Source organism: Arachis ipaensis, chromosome B04 (genome assembly GCF_000816755.2).
Source record: "Arachis ipaensis cultivar K30076 chromosome B04, Araip1.1, whole genome shotgun sequence".
NCBI lineage: Eukaryota > Viridiplantae > Streptophyta > Magnoliopsida > Fabales > Fabaceae > Arachis > Arachis ipaensis.
This window is the reverse complement of record NC_029788.2, coordinates 130,957,637-130,979,236: the sequence shown is the minus strand read 5'-3', so window position 1 is coordinate 130,979,236 and position 21,600 is coordinate 130,957,637. Positions and strand designations below refer to the sequence as shown.

The following is a 21,600-nucleotide window of genomic DNA, read 5'->3' as shown; positions in this document are numbered from 1 at the left end:
AATTGCTGAAATTATCAAAAAATCCACCCAAGATAAAAAATATTATGTAATTTATAATGGTCCCATGAAAGGAGTATATGATGCCTGGGAAAAAGCAGCACCATTTACACATCAATCAAGGATAATTCATAAAGGAGGGTTTTTAACACTGGAAGAAGCAAAGGAATCTTTCAGGGAATATGAAGCTCTTCATCCAGAGCAAACCCTAAAAAGAGCAGATAAAGCTCCAATTCAAACCCAGAGAACAGGGATAATAAGAAACATTCTTACAAGGGCTGAAATCAAAGAAAAGAAAAGGGTCTGTAGATCAAATCTCAGAGAAACCCTTAATATAGTCCTGAGTTGGACTGAAGAAAAAAGAGCAATTTTGGGATATTATCCTATTGCCAAAAAACAGCTAACAAAGCTGGTTATATTTCCAGATGCATCCCCATCGGACACCTATCAGTTTTTCCAGTATGGATTAATTGATTCAATTTTAATTTTTAATGATCTAAAAATTATTAGTGAGTTTCCTGCAGGATTCGTTGATGCAGTGAAGAGATTTAAAAATATGATTGACAACGTAAATCCAAGGGATATATCCCTAAAATTTACGAACAGTCAACCTATTTTTAATGAAGAGCTTTTTGCAAGAGAAAATCGTTTGAATTATTTACAGTTTTCTGAAATAAATCAAAGAGCATTTGAAGCTCTAAAAATAATCTATGACAAGTTAAAAAGAGAAGTTGAAGAGCTAGAAAAAATAATAGAATCTCTAGAAAATAGTGATGAATCAATGATAGAGTTTGCAGAAATTTTAAAATAAATAATGAAGCATAAAAAGATTAAAAAACCAGAAAATAAAATAAAAAGAAAAAGGGCAGAAAAATTAAAAAGTAAAATAAAAGAGTATAAAAGGGAATTAAATAACCTTCAGATCGAAATTGATGACCTTATAATAAAAAGGATAGAAATAAGAATAAATATAAACAAGTTGGAATTAAACTTAAAAAATTTATAAATGCCTGGAAAACCATATTATGACTTAAAAGAATTAAAATTGTTGAAAGAAAAAATGGAAAATGAAGTTGAAAAATTAAGAAGGTATTTAGAAACAACAGAAAGTGTAGAAATAAAAGAAGTTTTTGAGGATTTAAGAAATTATATTAAAGAAAAAGACAAAGACAAAGTGACAAACAGATAAAAAATTTTATATACAATAATCCATGCAAAAAAGAATATTATAAACTAAAATAAGATTGAAAACTATAATATAAAAATAAAATTACAATATACAAGGACTAGTAAAAAGGATTGCAAAATTGGTATCAGAGCCAAGTTAACGATTAAGGGTAACACTTTCTCTTTAAGTAACACTTTTAAACCAAATAAAAACAAAAATCTGTAAATCTGTACCAAAGTGCATCTGTACACTAGATGGACCCTTAATATATTTGTTATAATCACTTGTGTTTAACACTTTCACTTTTAACCCTAAATAGAAGAACAAAAAGCCAGAGGCATCGAGCATGGAGAAGAAGCAGAAAAGCATTGACAACCTCCCTCATGACCTGATTCACAGAATCTTCCTCAGAGTTCCGGCTAAACATCTCGCTCCCCTCAGATGCGTTTCGAAGCTCTGGTACTCTCTAATTTCCGATCCACAATTTGCGGAATTGCATTTTCAGTACTCTCCCGCAGCCACCGACGTATTCATCTTCATAAAAGGCCGCACTGTCGCTTTCTTAGAACCACTATTTAGTGACAACAATGATGCATCGTTACAAGTAAAAAAGGTGTGGTCCCCTTTCAAGAAGGAACAATCAGCTTCTGATTTTGAGGTCCTGGGCTCGTGCAAAAGCTTTGTTCTCTTACATCGAAACCCACATTTTTTTGTAGTATGGAACCCACTTACTGGATCCAGCAAAAGAATATCCTACTCTTGTATTGTTTCTCGTTGTAAGCACAAGGACATTAGGCTTCCCTGCAAGTTCCATCTCTATGGACTTGGTTATGATGCTTCACAGGATGACTACTTACTTGTTGTAGCTTGGCAGGATAAGGATGACCATTATCACTTGGATTACTTTTCCTTGAGAACCAATTCATGGATTAATCTTGATGCTGCACTCTTCAAACTCTTGGGTGTTTTTGACTGCAATTCTTGTGGGGTGTTCTTGAATGGTGCTATTCATTGGGTGCCTTACCCTCTTACAGCTTACAGGGATGCTATTATTATCTTTGATATGAAGGAGAGGACTTTCTCAAGGATATCTGGGCCGGAAAAACTTGTAATGAGTTCATGCTCCTATTCAAGTCTTGCCCTACTAGGAGGCTGCCTGGCCTTGTATTATAATGATAGCTATAACACTCACATATGGGTGATGAAAGAATATAAAGTGCACTCATCTTGGACTCTCTATAAGATAAGCACATTCGGTCAGCCATTGTGCCTATCCAGTAATGGTGATATTATTGGAAGATATTATGATGAAAGAGGCAATGGCAGAGGAAGAGGGTACTTCAAATACAATGTCAGAAGATACCTGCCCAAGCATTTTGAAAGTTTTATTTGTCCGCTTCCAACCAGTACCGTTACTGTGTATACAGAGAGTCTCTTGCCACTCCCTACTGACAATAAGGATAAGGATAATCGGTATGTAACTATTCTCCTATGCTTTGCACCAAGTTATTTCTGTTAGTTTTTCGTTGAATTGTGATTAATGAATAAGTAATGAGTAATATGCATTATGCATTATGCATTATGCATCAAGTTCCAATCAAATGCCACTTTTGTCTATGGATGTTGAAATTGGAATTTATCAATGCTTAGGGAATCATTGATGGTCTTACTTCCTAAAGCCTAGTCTTGTGGTGAGGGATTTTAATTTTTAAGTTATTTCTTTTTTCATGTGTAATGCAATGGTGATCTTTTCTGTAGGCTATCAGAATCAGAATGATGTCAAACACTGAAAGAGAATTAGGACAGAATGACTGCACAGCAGAGACACTTAATTCTGTTGCAAATAAAGTGTAGGATTGACAAATTGAGCTGAAAGAAGCTTCTAGAGAATTTGATTTTATTTTGGCTTTGCTTTAATGTATGATTTCCCTTCCAACTATGAATGTGAAAAACTGGAACATTTGAATGTGCAAATATAGCTTCCGCTAGTTGAATCCAATCTGCTATTACTTTGAGATTAATGTGAAAGTACTGAGCAAGATGCATTATGCATCGTGTTGCATTTAGATGTGAGTTTTGACTATTCATGGTGAAACTTTATTAATCAAATACCTGGGGAATCATTAATCAGTCTTGCTTTCTAGAGTCTAGTCTTGTGGTGAGGTTTTAGGCTTACTTGAACTAGGTGTTACGAAAGGACAAGTATATAACCTAATTTATAAGTGAAGAAAAAAAGAAGAAGAAAAACAGGCGATGAAATTTATCTTAGTAACCATGGATATCAGTAAATTATTTGGGGAACGTAAATGCAGGTTTAACACAGTTTAAGCGAAATTCAACGCCCCAGTTCATTGGACATGCCGGTAGAGTTTCATTACAAAACACTTAGTCAAAGCGAAATGTGTAGGAGTATTACAAATACATTGAATTCTTCTCAAATTCCCCTGTTTTCACAAACAAAATCAACAGACGTCATACATATTCGTTTAACCGTGCTTATGCTTATGCAGTTATGCTTATGACTTGGGCATGACAAAATGCTAAAGGAATCATTCATGCTAGAAAGCTATCAGGATGCATACAACTTGATGTCATGAATACAAGTAAAAAGGCATTAGATGGGGAGGTGGTTGGATAAAATGTATAAGCAATATTTTCTTATATCAAATACATCAAACACATTATTATTGAATATTGACCCTCACTCTCCCAGTAGCAAGTAGCAACAAATTTTAGTAGTGTAAATAAAGCTTTCAAGGAGGTGACGCTTCTTGAGTGCTTAATGTACACTTCTTGGCATGTCTGTTTTTTTTTTTTTTTTAATTTGTACTTGGGCATGACAAAATGCTAAAGGAATCATTCATGCTAGAAAGCTATCAGGATGCATACAACTTGATGTCATGAATACAAGTAAAAAGGCATTAGATGGGGAGGTGGTTGGATAAAATGTATAAGCAATATTTTCTTATATCAAATACATCAAACACATTATTATTGAATATTGACCCTCACTCTCCCAGTAGCAAGTAGCAACAAATTTTAGTAGTGTAAATAAAGCTTTCAAGGAGGTGACGCTTCTTGAGTGCTTAATGTACACTTTTTGGCATGTCTGTTTTTTTTTTTAACCACAAAATTGTCCTGGATGAGTTTGCTATCTATTTTGTTCATCGTCATTTTCTGCTTCTTCTCTCTCTCTTTGACCCCTAAAAATTATTCTTGATCAGATTGTTATCTACTCAGTTACTAAGGATTTTTATTTTATATCCTTACATCAATATGCTATACTTAAACTAATATGTAAAAGAAACTACCATCCAAGACAGACAAATCAGACTAGAATAATTAGCAAGATTTTAAAATATGCTTAATGAAAACTCAAAATAGAATTAAATAGAAATAAATCAACTAATTAAAAAATTCACTTGGTCTTAATAACTTTAATGGTGATTGTAGTAAAATGCAACTATATTAAAAGGCAAATTATATTTCCTACATCACATCAGAGTGCCATAAAAAAGCTATATGCCAAATGGAACAAGTTAACAGCAGTTTCTTATTTAATAGTATAGGACATGACAGTAATCATAACTTGGATGAATTTACTTGCTCTAGAAACAGCAATATAGGATGCTTTTAACTTGTGTGGACACAAGAACAGTCTTGTGTATCTTTACTCTTCTTTGCCCTTTTTTTTCTGACCTTTGAAAAAAATCATAGCAAATGAAGACTTAACTTAGCTTCCATTTTGAGGGATAATTTTGAGACTTCTTTATACACTTTAAAAAAAAATTTACCATTTTAAAATATTTAAATAAAAAATACATTTTTTATTTAATAAATCTAAAAAAAAAAAAAAAATGGTATTGTTTTTTCAATTTCCTATCCAAAACTGACCCTACCCTTCCCTTATGTTTCCAAAGCAATTTGAAGTCCCTGGGGTTGAGTCAATTGTTATATGAATTGCAAAAAGCTCATCAATCCAAGCATGGATAAGAAGAAGAAGCAGCTGAAGCACACGGTGAACAAAGCAAAAGAGCAATCGAGCATGGAGAAGAGGAATCAGAATGACAAGAGCAAGACCATTCACGACATCCTCCCTCTTGATCTGATTCACATAATTCTTCTGCGGGTGCCGATCAGACATCTCGCTCGCCTCAGATGCGTTTCCAAGCTGTGGTACTCTCTAATTTCCGATCCTGACTTTGCGGAATTGCATTTTTGCCATTCTCTCCCCGCCACCAAGGCATGCTTCTTCATGAAAAACGACACTATGGCTTACTTGGTTTACTTAGACGACAATGATGCATCACAAAGAATGGTTTGTCCCCCTTTCAAGAAGAAACCACCTTCTGATTTTGAGGTATTGGGATCCTGCAGAGGATTTATTCTCTTGCATCGATACCCACATTTTCTTGTGGTATGGAACCCACTCACTGGAGTCAGCAAAAGAATATCCTATTCTCATATTGTTAGTCGTCCTAAATACCATAGCTTTAGGCTTCCCTACAGTACGCATCTGCATGGATTTGGTTATGATGCATCATAGGATGATTACTTAGTTGTTGCAGCTTGTAGGGATTATGAAAGGCAACAAGATCACTTGGAATGCTTGTCCTTGAGAACCAATTCATGGATTAATCTTGATGCTGTACTCCCCAGTCCATTGGATTGGTTTGACCACAATTCTTGTGGGTTGTTCTTGAATGGCGCTATTCATTGGGTGCCTTCCTGTCTTAAAGATTACAGGGATGCTATTCTTTGCTTTGATCTGAAGGAAAGGACTTTCTCAAAGATATCTGCACCGGAACAACTGCTAATCATTGCATGCCCCGTTCCAAGTCTCGCCCTACTAGGAGACTGCCTATCTTTGTATGGTCACAATTATGGTAGCGGTACAACTGAGATATGGGTGATGAAAGAATATAAAGTGCACTCATCTTGGACTCTCTATGAGATTCCTTGCAAAGTCTTTCAGCCATTGTGCTTATCCAGTAACGGTGATATTATTGGAAGAGGTTATGATAAAATAGGGTACTTCATATACAATGTCAGAGGAGACCTGCTCAAGCGTCTTAAAAATCTTCCTTGTCCGCCTCCCATGGGATACTGTGTATACAGAGAGTCTCTTGCCGTCTTGCCACTCCCTAGCGGCATTAAGGATAAGGATAAGAAGAAGAAGGAAAACTGTATGTAACTATTTTCCTATGCTTTGAATGCTATTCCCATTCGTTTTCAATGCCTGATTAATGAATAAGTAATGTGGAATATGCATTATGTATCAAGTTTCAATCAAATGTCACTTTATTCCATGGATATTGAAATTTGAATTTATCAATGCTTAGGGAATCATTAATCATTGTCTTGCTTCCTATAGTCTGGTCTTGTGGTGGAGTTTCAAAGTTTAGATCTTTTTCATGACTAAAGTTTTGACTTTTACCAGTTCTGCTTTTTGGCAGGCCATCAAGTTCACCATCAAGTTTAGGCTCTTTAGAATCACCCAAGATTCAAACAAAGAGAGAGAATGAGGAGCCAACATATGAGTGGACAACTTGCCACTTGGGGAAGAACATTTGAAAAGTGCAAATGAAGTTTAGTCTCTTTTTAAATCCAATATATCTTTTGAATCAAATCTAATAGTAATATTTCTTAGTTGGTTATGCAAAACTTTATAGGTTTTATTTTGCAGATTACATAATATACTCCTTCTTTTAATCTTACCTTTAGCGTTCTTGGTTTTAGAAGTTCACTAGCAAATGATGGCAAACCCAGAAACAAAAATTACCGTATACGAGAGTTGTTTTATTTTGAGTCTTGCTTCCTACACCGTAGTCTTGTGGTGAGGTATGTTTCGTTATTGTGCTGAGTGCTATACATAAATATATTTTTTCTCATTGATTGTATACTTTCAGTTAAGATGTTAGCTTTGGCAATACCATAAATAATTTTTAGCTGATGTGTATCCTTTGTAATTTTATTAGGTACATCACAATGAAATAAGACTCAGAAGATTTATCTTAATGTCATACAAGTAATTAATATGTGACTGATAAAATTGTTAGTAAAAAAGTTTTGGTAATTAACTAAAGAATTGATGTAGAGGCAGAGGTGCTTACCTGAATTAGGAGTTACAGATACATTAAATTCTCTTAAAATTCTCCTGTTATCAGAAACCAAATCAACACACCATGTGCATATCCGTTTAACCTTGCTTATGCTTATTGCTTGATGATGACAGAATACTTGCATGAAATTGTCAAATTTACTATATTCTCTACAATATTAGTTTTTAAATTTAATAAATTTCTTTATGCTGTAGATTTTCAATTTAGTTTTTTTATTTGATTTTTTTATGTGTTATCAATATTGCACTGCCATTATTGTTATCCGGAAATAAGCATTCTACCTCAGCCCAAACTTCAGGCTCCCATATGTCGTCAAGCACTATCAAATACTTCTTCTTCTCTAAGAACTTTTGGACCTTGCTCTTTTGATCATCCTTGCTTATGTCTTTGCCTTTAGTAGACTCAAACAACCCGCAACCTTTCAGAAGGATTTGAAGAAGCTCAGTGGCTTTGTAGTCCTTAGAAACGGTAATCCACACACAATAAGAGAACAACTTCTTCACCTCATTATTGTTGTAAATTTTTTTAATAAGGGTAGTCTTACCCAAACCACCCATGCCTATTACCGAGATAACATTAAGATTGGTCTCATTTTCCTTCAACTGCTTGGTTACATTGTTGAAGATATCCACAAAGCCCACCATATCTTCCTCGAAGACCTTATCTTTCTTCTGATTTGATCTAGCACCTTGCATTCCTTCGAATTCACCTTCATTAATGCAATATTTCTCAATCTTGAATCCATCTAACACTTGATTATTTAGGAATTTGGCATCTCTTGTTGTTATAACAATTCTACTACCAGGACAAAACCAATCACCTCCTCCTGCCAATGAATCCAACTGTTCTATACTATCAACATCATCAAGAACTAGAAAGACTCTTTTATTATGCAAACTTTGTTTTATAATAGAAGATCCTTTTAACATGCTTCCCAGCTTAGGTTTTTTATGCACACCCATTTCATGCAAAAGTGTTTCTTGGAGATTTTCTAGGTCATCAGCACTCCTCCTTGATTTTTCAGAGACTTTATGAAGAAAACTCGCAGCTTCAAATTGATGCCTGAACTTGTTAAACAACTCTCCAACAAATGTGGTCTTGTTACCATCTCCATACATGACCAGCATGCAAATGGTATTGTCAGATTCAATATTCCAAAGTGATTCCACTGCTTCAAAGTGAGAATCAAAACCAATTGGATGCTTAATGTATAGTGGTTCAGGAGGAAGCTTCTCCGAGACCTCTTGAACAATTTTGTTGATAATCTCACTTTCATAGCTGCATGAAATATCTCTTCAATACATACTCATTTTACATAAGGAAATATATACATACACCATCAAAAAATGAAGCAAAGTTACTATAAATGCTCAAAATCTTGTAAAGAAGCTGTGAAAACAGAAGCTAACACTAAAACAGTAAGGTTACTTCATGAATTAAAGGTTACTCACCTCTTCACTGTACAAGTCACTCCACTTAGATTGGCCACTTCACGCAAAGCCGACCTCCATGCTTTTATATCATGGGAGTCTTTGCCATATCTGTCTTCATGCTTCATCATGTCTTTTTCATATTGGTTCCTCTGGCGCCTCACATCTGATGGTTCCACTTGATAAAATATTGGCAAAACTGGTCGAAATTTTCCATTATTCCAGGACTTCATGATCTGTGCTAGTTCATCCAAACACCATGTGGAAGAAGCATAGTCCTTACACAGCACAGCAATAGACATCCTGTTATTATGATCCACATGTAAATTAATTAGTTAATTAAACTAGTTATAAGTTAGTTAGGTGATGATGATGTAAGCAGTTAGTTATTTTCAGTTTTCAGTGAGGTGATACCTGGATCTTTCAAGGGCTTCAAGAAGAGTATATCTGATTCTATCACCAACTCTGAGGTTCTCATCATCTCTGAAGGTGGTGATTCCTCTCTCACACAAAGCATGATAGAGGCAATCTGTGAATCTGTATCGGGCGAAGCCTCTAAAGCTCAGAAAAACATCATATATGAAATGTGAGGAGGAAGATTCTGCATCATGATCTGCCATGAGACCAATTTTTAGTGGATCTTACAATTGTGATAGCATAGTTATTCAACCGGTGAGCTCTGACTCAATGAACCAAGAAAGCATAGGTGAAAAAACACAATGCTTGATAGAAAAGTTTTTGCCAATATTAAAATTCTAAAGTCACATAAATGGAGTTTGAGTTGTAAATCATTCACAAACCGGTCTGAATAAATATTTTGGTCATTCTCCATTACCTTCCTTTATTCTAAAGTTGCAGATCATCATTCATGTGTGTACATAGTTTTATGTATTATTTATGCAAAAGTTGCATTTTAGTGATTGGAAAAATATTTATTTACCCTACAGTCTGGACCCCTACATATTGACGAAGTTTCTTCTTTCTCTCCACCTTTTGCTTGTAGGGTGTACAAAGAGAGAATAGAAATTAAAAATCTGAGGTTATAGCCAAAATCACGGTTAACTTTGAGAAACTAATTCATACAAATTAACTTTTTTTTTTGAAACAAAAAGCTCAACACAACAAGGTGGAGCATCAATGGAAAAGTACTAAACAGATAAAAAAAAACTAATTCCTAAACATTTTCAACAAAAGTCATCAACAACTCAAAAGATCAAATATCACTTCACTCTTTATAACTCCTAATCGACCTGACCTGTTTCTTGATTCCTGAAGATTCTGTCATTCATTTTCACCCAAGTGATCCAAATGATAACAATAAAACCAAACTCATCAACATTCTATCAATTTGACTGCATGATTGATTACAGTCATTTAGCTCTATATCCACCAATTCCATACAAACTAACTTATATTTTGTATTCCAATGTAGTTTATAGGAGTGATTAATTTTGTTGCAAATACAGCACATGATTCGCCAGTTGAATGGGAGGAAGCTTCAAAAAATTTTAGTTTTATTTTGCTTTGAATTATGATTTTCTATCCAAATATTTAATGGAAAAAAACTCAAGAACATTTGAAACGTGCAAATGGAGTTTAGCATCCTGTTAAATCGAATATATCTTTTGAAAATTTTCATTTGCTTTTTATATTTTTTTTCTATGTATATTCTTTTTCATCCTTTTGCTGCATTATCCTCGAGTGACCTATCATTAAGTTATTGGTTTTTGTTTTCTCAGCACTAACCCCTCTATTTATATGATTATAAAGGGTTTACATAATTAATTGTCTTTTGTTCTATGCTGTGATTTGTAGAAACAATGTAATATTTGCTGCATGTCTAAACAGAATATCACATTTCAATATGAGATTTGACATGTGAACTGCCATTTTGAAATTGTCAATTTCTATGTATTATCTACAATATTCTTTTATTGATTTTTAAATGTATAGGCCGTATATTTTCAGTTCAGTTTTCTGATTGATTTCCTACGTGCTAAGAGTGTGCAACGAGAGATTTAGGATTGTATATTTAGGTTCAATTTTCTGGACATAAAATACAAAAATTTAACCATCTTGGTATAAGCTTTTACAACTTCTAAGATTGTGTTACAAATTCTGCATTGTTGTGGATACTAATAAGTAATAACCAAGAAAAGAACAAAAGAAACAAGAAAAAGAATCCGTACAACCACACTAGGGTATCTTCTCAAGATGAATATACTCCTGCAACTCTCTCCAAGTTTGAATCAACTTGAGTAAGGTTCACTGCTGAGAGCTCCTCTCCTAGCAAGAGAATCCGCAATACCATTAGCCGCTTTTTCTTTTTCATGTGTGAGAGAGAGGAATGTATCTCACGATAATGTGAGAAGAGATGAGTTTTACACTGGTATGACTTAAACAATTAAGTGCCTCCGATTTGTTTCATTCTTTAAACCAACAATCACAAATCGGACGGTCCGATTTGTGATTTCGAAAATAAAAAAAATTTTAATGTTAAAATCGGATCGTCCGATTTTTATTTTAAAAAATAAAAAAAAATAAAAAATATAAATCGAATGGTCCGATTTGTAATTTATTTTTTTTTCAAATAAATCGGATCCTCCGATTTGTAGTTTATTTTTTTCTTCAAACAAATCGAACCATTCGATTTGAATAAAATACCATATAAAAAAAATTCCAAATCTTCCAATAACAATATATTACACATATATTTAATCAATATAAAAAAAATAGCTATAAGGATTTCCATTTCCCAGCTATCAAATTAGATCAAATGAAAGTCCTTGCTTATCCAATTGCGGAAGAAGCATAATCGATTTTCTGGTTAAATACATTACGAGATGTTTTTCCATACTTTCCGCATTCAGTTCTAGCTATTTTTGCGCCTTCAGATCGACCTGAACAACATATACGGATCCCCCATGGAGAGGGACTGAAAGCCTTGGTTTCGCCGCCCCTATTTCATTAGTAGAGCTCTATTGAGAAAGACCTTGGAATTGGCCAATCACCAACCAAACCAAGGGCGATGTTAGGTTAGCATTCTGTTAGAACATTAGCTTCCCTGAGAATCAAACTCATTTGCAACCCCCAGGCTTTGCACATGAGTTTTTCAATCAGATCACATCTTCTTCATTTGCCAAGGAGGAAAATGAAGATGTTAATGTAATTGAACTAGTACACGTACAACTTAACTAAGGATATAGTAGAGGTGTTTATTGGAACTACTTAAACACGTTTTGAAATGATAAGTACTAACATAATATTTTGAACATGATTTTAGAATATTGACAGGACAAAAAGGTAAAATTAATCACCAGAATTTTAAAAAGATTAGATACTAAATTGGTGTAACAAAAATACTAGATATACATAAAAAATCAACTACAAAATTACCCATTATATATTTGTATATTAAGAGTTTAAAAAATTAAGAGACAAATTTATCACTTTTATATTCTTTAAAAATAAAAACCAATCTTTTTATTATTACTCATAAATTTACAAACTAATAATTTGGGGTTTAATACTTTCTAAGTTTATATAATAATCCCTTGTGTTCAGAAGCAGATTCGAATCCCCTGTTGTACCAACGCAGAAACTCTAAACAAAAGAACAAAGCTGAAGAGTGATCAATCATGGAGGAGAACAAGCAGAAGAGCATTCACGACATCCTCCCTCTTGACCTGATTCAGAGAATCTTATTGAGGATTCCGGTCAAACATCTCGGCCGCCTCAAGTGCGTTTGGAAGACTTTGGCACTCTCTCATTTCCGATCCAGACTTCGCGGAATCGCATCTTCACTTCTCTCTCGCACTCATCCATGCGTGCATAAAAAACAAGGACTCCACGGAAGCTTACATTCTTCACCTAGAAGAAGCATTTAACGACAAAAATTATAAAATCAAAGAGGTATCTTTCCCTTTCAAGAAGAAGTCACTTTCTGAGTTTCGTGTGATGGGATCCTGCAGAGGGTTTGTTCTCTTACACCAAGAGCCATACTATTTTGTAGTATGGAACCCACTCACCGGATTCAGCAAAAGAGTATCTTACTCTTGGTTAGGTTTTGACAGGTACTTCAAGTTTCCCCGTAATGCGATTCTGTATGGATTTGGTTAAGATGCGTCACGGGATGACTACTTAGTTGTTGTAGCTTGGAAGGATAGTAACTGCAAACTCTTAGATTGCTTGTCCTTGAGAACCAATTCATGGATTAATCTTGATGCTGCACTCCCCAACCCATTGGATCTTACGAAGTGGCAATCTCGTGGGTTGTTCTTTAATGGCTCTATTCATTGGTTGTCGTCCTCTCTTCTTGCATTTGATTTGAAGGAAAGAAGTTTCTCAAAGATATCTTTGCCTGAACAACTCATAATTCCTGATGCTGCCACATTGGTCATACTAGGAGGGTGCCTAGCCTTGTATTCTCAGGACTGGGTTGAACGCAAAACACACGTATGGGTGATGAAAGAATACAAAGTGCAGTCATCTTGGACTTTGTATGTCATTCCTTCTTTAAAGTTTGAGCCTCTATGATTATCCAATGGTAGTGACATTATTGCAGTAGTATATGGATCAATAAAGTTTGCCAAATATAATATCAGAGAAGAGCTGCTCCAACGTTTTAGATGTCCTCATTTTCAACAGCTAGCTTACAACTGGACATGGTGCACTGTATATACAGAGAGTCTCTTGCCGTTCCCTAGTAATGGTAAGCATAAGGGTAAGAAGAAGAAGAATGTTATTTAACTATTCTGCTATGCTTTGCGCCACATTATTCCTGCTAGTTTTAAACTTTGTGATTGATGTAGAAGTACTGAGCAAGATGCATTGTGCATCAAGTTGCATTCAGATCTGAGTTTTGACTATCCATGGTGAAACTTGATTTATCAAGTGCTTGGGGAATCACTAATCACTGTCTTTCTTTCTAGAGTCTAGTCTTGTGATGAGGTTTTAGGGTTTAGCTCTTTTTCATTTCTAAAGATGTGACATTTTACCATGAAAATCTTATACATGCTTCGTTGTTTCTGCTGATTGCTATAGATAAATATTTTTAGCTGATGTGTATCCTTATAATGTTAGGCACATCATAATGAAATTAAATTCATAAGATTTATCTTAATGTCAATATGTGACTGATAAAACCGTTGGTAGAAAAAGCATTGGTAATTAACCAAGAATTGAAATAGAGGCTGACTTGCTTACTTGAACTAGGTGTTACGAAAGGGCAACTACATAACCTAATTTATAACTGAAGAAATAAAGAAAAACTAGCGATGAAACTGGACATGCCAGTAGAGTTTCATAACAAACACTTGGTCAAAGCGAAATGTGTATGTGTATTACAAATATATTGAATTTTTCTTAAATTCCCTGTTTAGTCAGTTACCAATATCAAGATTATTGTTGATATATGCACCAGTAATATGTTCTCTAGTAATTCGACACAAAAAAGTAACCTTTTGAACAAAGAGCAAAGTCTATCCTAGACAATAAAATGTGGGAAAAAACGTGATTAACCTGTGGAAAAAAGAGAGTCTCTTGCCACTCCCTAGTGACATTAAGGATAAGGATAATCGGTATGTAACTATCCTCCTATGCTTTGCACCAAGCTATTCCTGTTAGTTTTCATTGCATTATGATTAATGAATAAGTAATAATATGCTTTATGCATCAAGTTCCAATCAAATGCCACTTTTGTCTAGATGGTGAAATTGGAATTTATCAATGCTTAGGGACTCATTGATCACTGTCTTGCTTCCTAAAGCCTAGTCTTGTGGTGAGGGATTTTAACTTTTAAATCATTTCTTTTTTTTCATGTGTAATGCAATGGTGATCTCTTCTGTATGCCATCAGAATCAGAAAGATGTCAAACAAGGAAAGAGAATTAGAAGAGAATGATTGCACAACGGAGCCACTTAATTCTGTTGTAAATAAAGTGTAGGATTGGCAAATTCTAGAGAATTTGATTTTATTTTGGCTTTGCTTTGCTTTAAAGTGTGATTTCCTTTCTTCCAACTATGAATGTGAAAAATTGGACATTTGAAAGTCCAAATATAGCTTCCTCTAGTTGAATCCAATCTGTGATATTAAATTCTTTATCTTTATTCAATACTTCCTTGGTTGTATTATTATGTCTACACAGAATATCACACATCAATATGAGATTTAACATGTAAACAAATTGTTAATTTATCAATTCAGTTTGGTCTTTAGTAGTATGTATTTCATTATTCTGCTTGTTGACATTTGAGATATTTGTGTTTGCCACTTGAATTATTCATTGTTCATAGAGCATGTGCTCGTAGGGCTTCCTATCATGATAGGTTAATTGAACCCCGTTAAGTTTTCTATCTTAACCTTATCTGTTGTTGTATCTGGTAATGAAACCTTGTAGCATGTTGATATAATTGTTATAGTGGTGTAAATTTTACATTTTATGTATGCCTTTCAACGTTATTTTATTAGGTACTTTGTAGTCTTAGGATTAGCTTTTAGATATATTTTTATTAAATACAATTCTGAACTTTTAAGCTGAGGTGTGGAATATGATAGCAAATGAAGACTTAAATATAGGATAGCAAATGAAGACTTAACTTGCTAGCTTCCATTTTCTTTAAACCCCTTTCTGAATGTGTAACAGAAGATGGAAGCTATTGCACTCTAAAATTAATAGGTTAAAAAAAAGGTGATGGCTGAGATTCATGAGCAGAACTAGATACAAATAAATATTTTAGATCGAAATGTTAAATATGCCTTTCTTAATAGTAGGGATAATTTTATATTTGATCCCTCTTCAATTTTGTGTGCATGTTCTTTCATTTCGCTTTCAAACTGTTAAGGCAGTGTCCAGAAACTCAGAGTAACCATATAGGAAAGAAGATTATGCTTTAAATCTACACTATTTAATACTTTGTTCAAAATGCAACATGGAGAAATCCTTTGAAACATAGGCCTATTTTGATCTAACAATTTTGATGATCTAATACTTTACTCGATGCAGCAAAAGGCAGAGAAAAAGCTAGCAGCAACGTAAGAAAACAACCACATGTAACACCACCATAAAATCACTTAATTGCAACATAACTAGAAATTGCAATATGAACAACTACAGTCTATAATTATTCTCAAATACACTTATTTTGGCAGCTAATTTTGCCTGCATCTCTCAGGGACCAACACATAGCAGTATCTTATTTTTGGCTACTTCTGTAGTTCTTTATTTGGTTGTATAGGTCTAACGCCTTGACTCAATTCATTGTATGGTATTTGTGTGCTATGTTAATAACTCAATACTATAATTCACTACTAAATCATTTATCATATAATGTATATATTTAGTCTTATAAAAAATAGTCACTAAATTAATTGTTATATATTTGTCTATAAATACATATATTTTTTTTAACCAAATTGAGTTGGTCGAGTGATCAGCTCACTCGCCAGCAACTCATTGGTCAGACTCTTAAATGAAACTCAGATTTGTGACAGATTATTTAGTATACACATAATATGATTATTGTTATTTTATATTTTAAAAAAAAAGTTTAATTACTCTATTGATTTTTATGTTTATCGAATTTGCAATTTGGTTATTATATTTGTTTCCTTTCAATTGGATCTTTATATAGGTCTTTTCTGTATCAAAAGCGTTAAAATTATTAGAATATTCTTTCTAAAAAATATGTGTTCAAAGATCTCATTAGATTCTTCCTTGTGAGTATTTTTAATTTGTAAAAAAATATTTCGTTAACTCTACTATTTTTTTCCTTCACAAATACATAATTACAAAATTAAAAGCAAAGACAAATAGAGTAATTAAATATTTAAAAATCAATCTTTTATTACTAGGCTATTTTTTTTTTATATGATTCACACATGTGAGTTATGCTGGGGTTATGGAGTTTTAGGGTGATATAAAGTATACCCTGTTTAGGGAGAAAGAAATCGGATCGTCCAATTTCTTTACACAGAGAGGGAGGATGACACTTGAATAGGATATAGATGCAATGAATCTAACCACGGAAGCAGATAGGATATAGATGCAACGAATCTAACCACGAAAGCATAGATGCAACGAATCTAACCACGGAAGCAGCTGCATGCGCACCACGTGGAAGCAGCACAAAAGTGACACTCAAATGAGATCAAATGAGATATAGATGCAGTGCACCACATGGAAGCAGTACGGAGGAGACACTCGAATGAGATATAGATACAACGAAGCCAACCATAGAAGCAAATGAGATATAGATGCAGCGCACCACGTGGAAGCAGTACCAAGGTGACACTCGAATGAGATATAGATCCAGCGCACCACGTGGAAATATAGATCCAGCTCACCACATGAAAGCAGTACGAAAGTGACACTCGAATGAGATATAGATCCAGCGCACCACGTGGAAGCAGTACGAAAGTGACACTCGAATGAGATATAGATCCAGCGCACCACGCAGCGCACCACGTGGAAGCAGTACGAAAGTGACACTCGAATAAAATATAGATCCAGCGCACCACGTGGAAGCAGTACGAAAGTGACACTCGAATGAGATATAGATCCAGCGCACCACGTGGAAGCAGTACCAAGGTGACACTCGAATGAGATATAGATCCAGCGCACCACGTGAAAATATAGATCCAGCGCACCACACTCGAATGAGATATAAATCCAGCGCACCACGTAGAAATATAGATCCAGCGCACCACGTGAAAGCAGTACGAAGGTGACACTCGAATGAGATATAGATCCAGCGCACCACGTGGAAGCAGTACGAAGATGACACTCGAATGAGATATAAATGCAATGAAGCCAACCATAGAAACAGCTGCATGCGCACCACGTGGAAGCAGTCAAGCAATACTTGTGTACTGTCCGATTACTAAAATCGGACCGTCCAATTACAGTCCTTTCAATCGGCCCGTCTAATTGGTTCTGCATAAACATCACAATCCAATAAAACATCATATACCTCCATAATCATATTATACACCAACAATTACTCCATATCAAAATTAAAAAACTCTTTATATACCCATAAATTTACAAAGATGAAAACTAGGTGCATGCACCTGAGTTTCCACATAACAATTTGGGGTTAATGCTTTATAAGTTTATCTAATAATCCCTTGTGTTCAGAAGCGGATTCAAATCCCGTGTTGTACCAACGCAGAAACCCTAACAAAAGAACAAAGCTGAAGAGTGATCGATCATGGAGGAGAAGAAGCAGAAGAGCATTAACGACATCCTTCCTCTTGACCTGATTCAAAGAATCTTACTGAGGATTCCGGTCAAACATCTCGGCCGCCTCAAGTGCGTTTCGAAGCTTTGGCACTCTCTCATTTCCGATCCAGACTTTGCCGAATCGCATCTTCACCTCTCTCTTGCATCCACCCATGCGTGCATCTACAAAAAAAACTCCACGGAAGCTTACCTTGTTCATCTTGAAGAAGCATTCAACGACAAAAATTATAAAGTAAGAGAGGTATCTTTCCCTTTCAAGAAGCCGCCACCTTCTGAATTTCGTTTGATGGGATCCTGCAGAGGGTTTGTTCTCTTACACCAAGAGCCACACTTTTTTGTAGTATGGAACCCACTCACCGGATTCAGCAAAAGAGTATCTTACTCTTGGTTAGATATTGTTCATCGTACTAAGGGCAGGTACTTTAGATTTTCCGGTAATGCGATGCTGTATGGATTTGGTTACGATGCGACACTGGATGACTACTTAGTTGTTATAGCTTGGAAGGATAGTAACTGCCAACTCTTAGATTGCTTCTCCTTGAAAACCAATTCATGGATTAATCTTGATGCTGTAGTCCCCAAACCATTGGGTCTTATGGAGTGGCGATCTCGTGGGTTGTTCTTGAATGGCTCTATTCATTGGTTGTCTTACTATCTTGAAAACCATCACAGTGATGGTCTTCTTGTATTTGATCTGAAGGAAAGAAGTTTCTCAAAGATATCTTTGCCTGAACAACTCAAAATGCGTGATGCTGCCACATTTGTCATACTAGGAGGGTGCCTAGCCTTGTGTTCTCAGGACTATGTTGGATGTAAAACACACATATGGGTGATGAAAGAATACAAAGTGCACTCATCTTGGACTTTGTATGTGATTCCTTGTTTAGAGTTTGAGCCTATATGCTTATCCAATGATAGTGACGTTGTTGCAGTAATATACAGAGCATTAAAGTTTGCCAAATATAATATCAGAGAAGAGCTGCTCCAACGTTTTAGATGTCCTCATTTTCGACTGCAGGCTTACAACTGGACATGGTGCACTGTATATACAGAGAGTCTCTTGCCGTTCCCTAGTAATAGTAAGCATAAGGATAAGAAGAAGAAGAAGAATGCTATTTAACTATTCTGCTATGCTTTGCGCCACATTATTCCTGCTAGTTTTTAAACTTTGTGATTAATGTAGAAGTACTGAGCAAGATGCATTGTGCATCAAGTTGCATTCAGATCTGAGTTTTGACTATCCATGGTGAAACTTGATTTATCAAGTGCTTGGGGAATCATTAATCACTGCCTTGCTTTCTAGAGTCTAGTCTTGTGGTGAGGTTTTAGGTTTTAGCTCTTTTTCATTTCTAAAGCTGTGACATTTTACTATGAAAATCTTATACATGCTTCGTTGTTTTTGCTGATTGCTATAGATAAATATACTTTTCTCATTAATTTGATTGTATACTTTCAGCTACCGTGTTAGCTTTGGCAACGCCACAAATATTTTTTAGCTGATGTGTATCCTTATAATGTTAGGCACATCAGAATGAAATCAAACACATAAGATCTTTATTTTCTTTTAAGTCACCAAAAAAAAAAAACACATAAGATCTATCCTAATGTCATACAAGTAATCAATATGTGACTGATGAAATCGTTAGTCAAAAAAGCATTGGTAATTAACCAAGAATTGATGTAGAGACTGAGTTGCTTACTTGAACTTGGTGTTACGAAAGGGCAACTACATATCCTAATTTATAACTGAAGAAATAAAGAAGAAAAACTGGCAATGAAACTGGACATGCCAGCAGAGTTTCATAACAAACACTTGGTGAAAGCGAAATGTGTATGCGTATTACAAATACATTGAATTTTTCTCAAACTCCCCTGTTTAGTAAAGCAACTCTCAAAGACTCAAATACATCAAACACATTATTATTATTATTGATTATTGACCCTCACCCACCAAGTAGCAACAAATTTCAGTGTAAGGCTTCAAAGGAGCTGACACTTGAAACAACACATAAGCATATAGTGACATGGCGTTTACACTTCTTGACCTGTCTTCTTCTTCGAAACCAAGAAATTGTTTTTCTTCGTTGAAACAAAAAAATTGTTCTTGATCAGATTGCTACATAGTCAGTTACTAAGGATTTTTATTTTATATCCTTACTTTAACTTAATACATTTAAACTAATATGTAAAAGAAACTACCAATCTAGGACAGATAGATCAGACTAAAGAAGCTAGCAATATTTCAGAATTTACTTAATGCATAAAGTCAAAACAGTATTGAATAGAAATAAAGCAACATTAAAATGCTACAAAAGAATTATATACAACAGCTAATTAAGAAATCCACTGGATATTATTTACTATAATAGTGATTGTAGTAAATTGTTAACACAATTTATCCTATTAAAAAGCAAATTATGTTTACTATATTACATCACATCAGAGTACCGTATATTAGAAAATGGGTCAAATTGAACAGTTAAAAAAAGAAGTGGATAAAGAAGCTAAAGTATGTTGTATGCTAATTTGGATGAATTTATTTGTATTAAAAAAAGAAGCAATATATGGATGCTTTTCTTGTTCAGTCAAAATCAATATCAACAATTCAACATTATCGTTGATATAGTCAAGGACCACAACTGTTCTGAAAGTTCAAACCAGTTGCAGTCTTTGATGATCAGATGTTGGAGAGATGACATTGCACCTTTCTCTAGTATCCATTCTTTGACACCCATCCCTTTCAAATGAAACACTTCAAGATTTGGGAAGCTTTTAGCGGCAAGGCTAAGAGAGTTTTCACTTAACATCCCTCGTGAGGTTACTTTGAGAACACGGAGGCTGGTAAGTTCTCCAAGATTGTTCAAGAAACTGTAGCTAAAGTTAAGCTCATCAAGATCATACTACATCGTTAGATTGGATCAGGATGATCCTCTTTTGGACAGTCCACACCCGGATTGAGTCTCAAGTATCTTAAATGGATGCACATACTCATATCCTTGTGTATAAGCTTTTGCAATTTTCATGGTTGTGTTACAAATTTTTGTATTCTAAACTATGTTGTGGACACTATAACAGTCTTGTATCTCTGTTTCTTTCCCCTGTTTCTCTAGGCGGCTCTATAACAAAAAAAACTACATTTTTAATAGAATAGACACCAAAAAATATGGTTGTTTAATAGCTAAAGATTAGGTAAAGAATGTTGTAATGTTAGAATAATCATATCTGCCTCATATTTTTTTTATAGAATTATTTTTAATTTTATATAATAAAAACTACTCCTACCCAATTATAAGAAAAAAAATTAATTTTATACTATTCGGTATAATGAGCATTATTTTTTGTGCTTTATAATGGATTAAGCATCAAATTATACAAATTTTAAGATGTTTTATTTTATCAATTATATAAACAAAATATACATTTTTTTTTAATCTTACTCATTATTAACTCGATTGATTCTAAGTATTTACAAGCAAATTTTTGCAAACTCAAAAAGAAAAATAAAAACTCTAAACGTTATATCGCACAAAATTAATGGTTAATTACTTTGTACGGCAAACTACAAAAATTTATTATGAAGAATGTAATAAAGCTTAAGGCAGATTTTTTACACACAAAATATAGTGAAGACAATTTAAGCTT

General features: G+C 34.4%; 4 protein-coding genes and 1 long non-coding RNA gene across 6 annotated transcripts; 4 read left to right on the top strand and 1 right to left on the bottom strand.

Annotated features, from left to right (window-relative positions):
• Positions 1,453–3,949, top strand: LOC107635558 (F-box protein CPR30). Of its 2 annotated transcripts, none has more exons than XM_021122168.1 (2): positions 1,453–2,638; positions 3,676–3,949. In XM_021122168.1, exons 1-2 carry the CDS (start codon positions 1,512–1,514, stop codon positions 3,707–3,709), a joined length of 1,161 nt encoding a protein of 386 aa, XP_020977827.1. In that variant the 5' UTR covers positions 1,453–1,511; the 3' UTR covers positions 3,710–3,949. The 2 variants fall into 2 exon arrangements, with proteins under 2 accessions (XP_020977827.1, XP_016194540.1); XM_016339054.2 differs by lacking the exon at positions 3,676–3,949 and adding an exon at positions 2,924–3,229 and having other exon boundaries at positions 1,455–2,638.
• On the top strand, positions 5,151–7,188 carry LOC110271640 (F-box protein CPR30-like). The gene is made up of 3 exons (XM_021122662.1): positions 5,151–5,525; positions 5,712–6,351; positions 6,622–7,188. The coding sequence occupies exons 1-3, from the start codon at positions 5,151–5,153 to the stop codon at positions 6,645–6,647; spliced, it is 1,041 nt and encodes a 346-aa protein (XP_020978321.1). The 3' UTR covers positions 6,648–7,188.
• Positions 7,304–9,531, bottom strand: LOC107635555 (TMV resistance protein N-like). Its single transcript, XM_016339051.2, has 3 exons — positions 9,132–9,531; positions 8,739–9,020; positions 7,304–8,565 (listed from the first exon to the last, which is right to left on the bottom strand). Exons 1-3 carry the CDS (start codon positions 9,335–9,337, stop codon positions 7,500–7,502), a joined length of 1,554 nt encoding a protein of 517 aa, XP_016194537.1. The 5' UTR covers positions 9,338–9,531; the 3' UTR covers positions 7,304–7,499.
• LOC110271369 lies at positions 12,201–14,926 on the top strand. Its single transcript, XR_002362052.1, has 2 exons — positions 12,201–12,629; positions 12,791–14,926. It is a non-coding gene; the product is annotated as an uncharacterized LOC110271369 (long non-coding RNA).
• LOC107635557 (F-box protein CPR30-like) lies at positions 17,687–19,390 on the top strand. Its single transcript, XM_016339053.2, has one exon. The coding sequence runs from the start codon at positions 17,927–17,929 to the stop codon at positions 19,076–19,078; it is 1,152 nt and encodes a 383-aa protein (XP_016194539.1). The 5' UTR covers positions 17,687–17,926; the 3' UTR covers positions 19,079–19,390.

What these genes read in the sequence shown, in the direction of transcription:
- LOC107635557 (XM_016339053.2), top strand. Translation starts at nt 17,927, where the DNA reads ATGGAGGAGAAGAAGCAGAAGAGCATTAACGACATCCTTCCTCTTGAC.
- LOC107635558 (XM_021122168.1), top strand. Translation starts at nt 1,512, where the DNA reads ATGGAGAAGAAGCAGAAAAGCATTGACAACCTCCCTCATGACCTGATT. An exon ending in AATAAGGATAAGGATAATCG is followed by an intron (nt 2,639 to 3,675) that starts GTATGTAACTAT and finishes ATGCTTATGCAG; the next exon opens with TTATGCTTATGACTTGGGCA.
- LOC107635555 (XM_016339051.2), bottom strand. Translation starts at nt 9,337, where the DNA reads ATGGCAGATCATGATGCAGAATCTTCCTCCTCACATTTCATATATGAT. An exon ending in GAAGCCCTTGAAAGATCCAG is followed by an intron (nt 9,021 to 9,131) that starts GTATCACCTCAC and finishes TCATAATAACAG; the next exon opens with GATGTCTATTGCTGTGCTGT. An exon ending in GTGACTTGTACAGTGAAGAG is followed by an intron (nt 8,566 to 8,738) that starts GTGAGTAACCTT and finishes TATTTCATGCAG; the next exon opens with CTATGAAAGTGAGATTATCA.
- LOC110271640 (XM_021122662.1), top strand. Translation starts at nt 5,151, where the DNA reads ATGGATAAGAAGAAGAAGCAGCTGAAGCACACGGTGAACAAAGCAAAA. An exon ending in AACCACCTTCTGATTTTGAG is followed by an intron (nt 5,526 to 5,711) that starts GTATTGGGATCC and finishes GATGCATCATAG; the next exon opens with GATGATTACTTAGTTGTTGC. An exon ending in TAAGAAGAAGAAGGAAAACT is followed by an intron (nt 6,352 to 6,621) that starts GTATGTAACTAT and finishes GCTTTTTGGCAG; the next exon opens with GCCATCAAGTTCACCATCAA.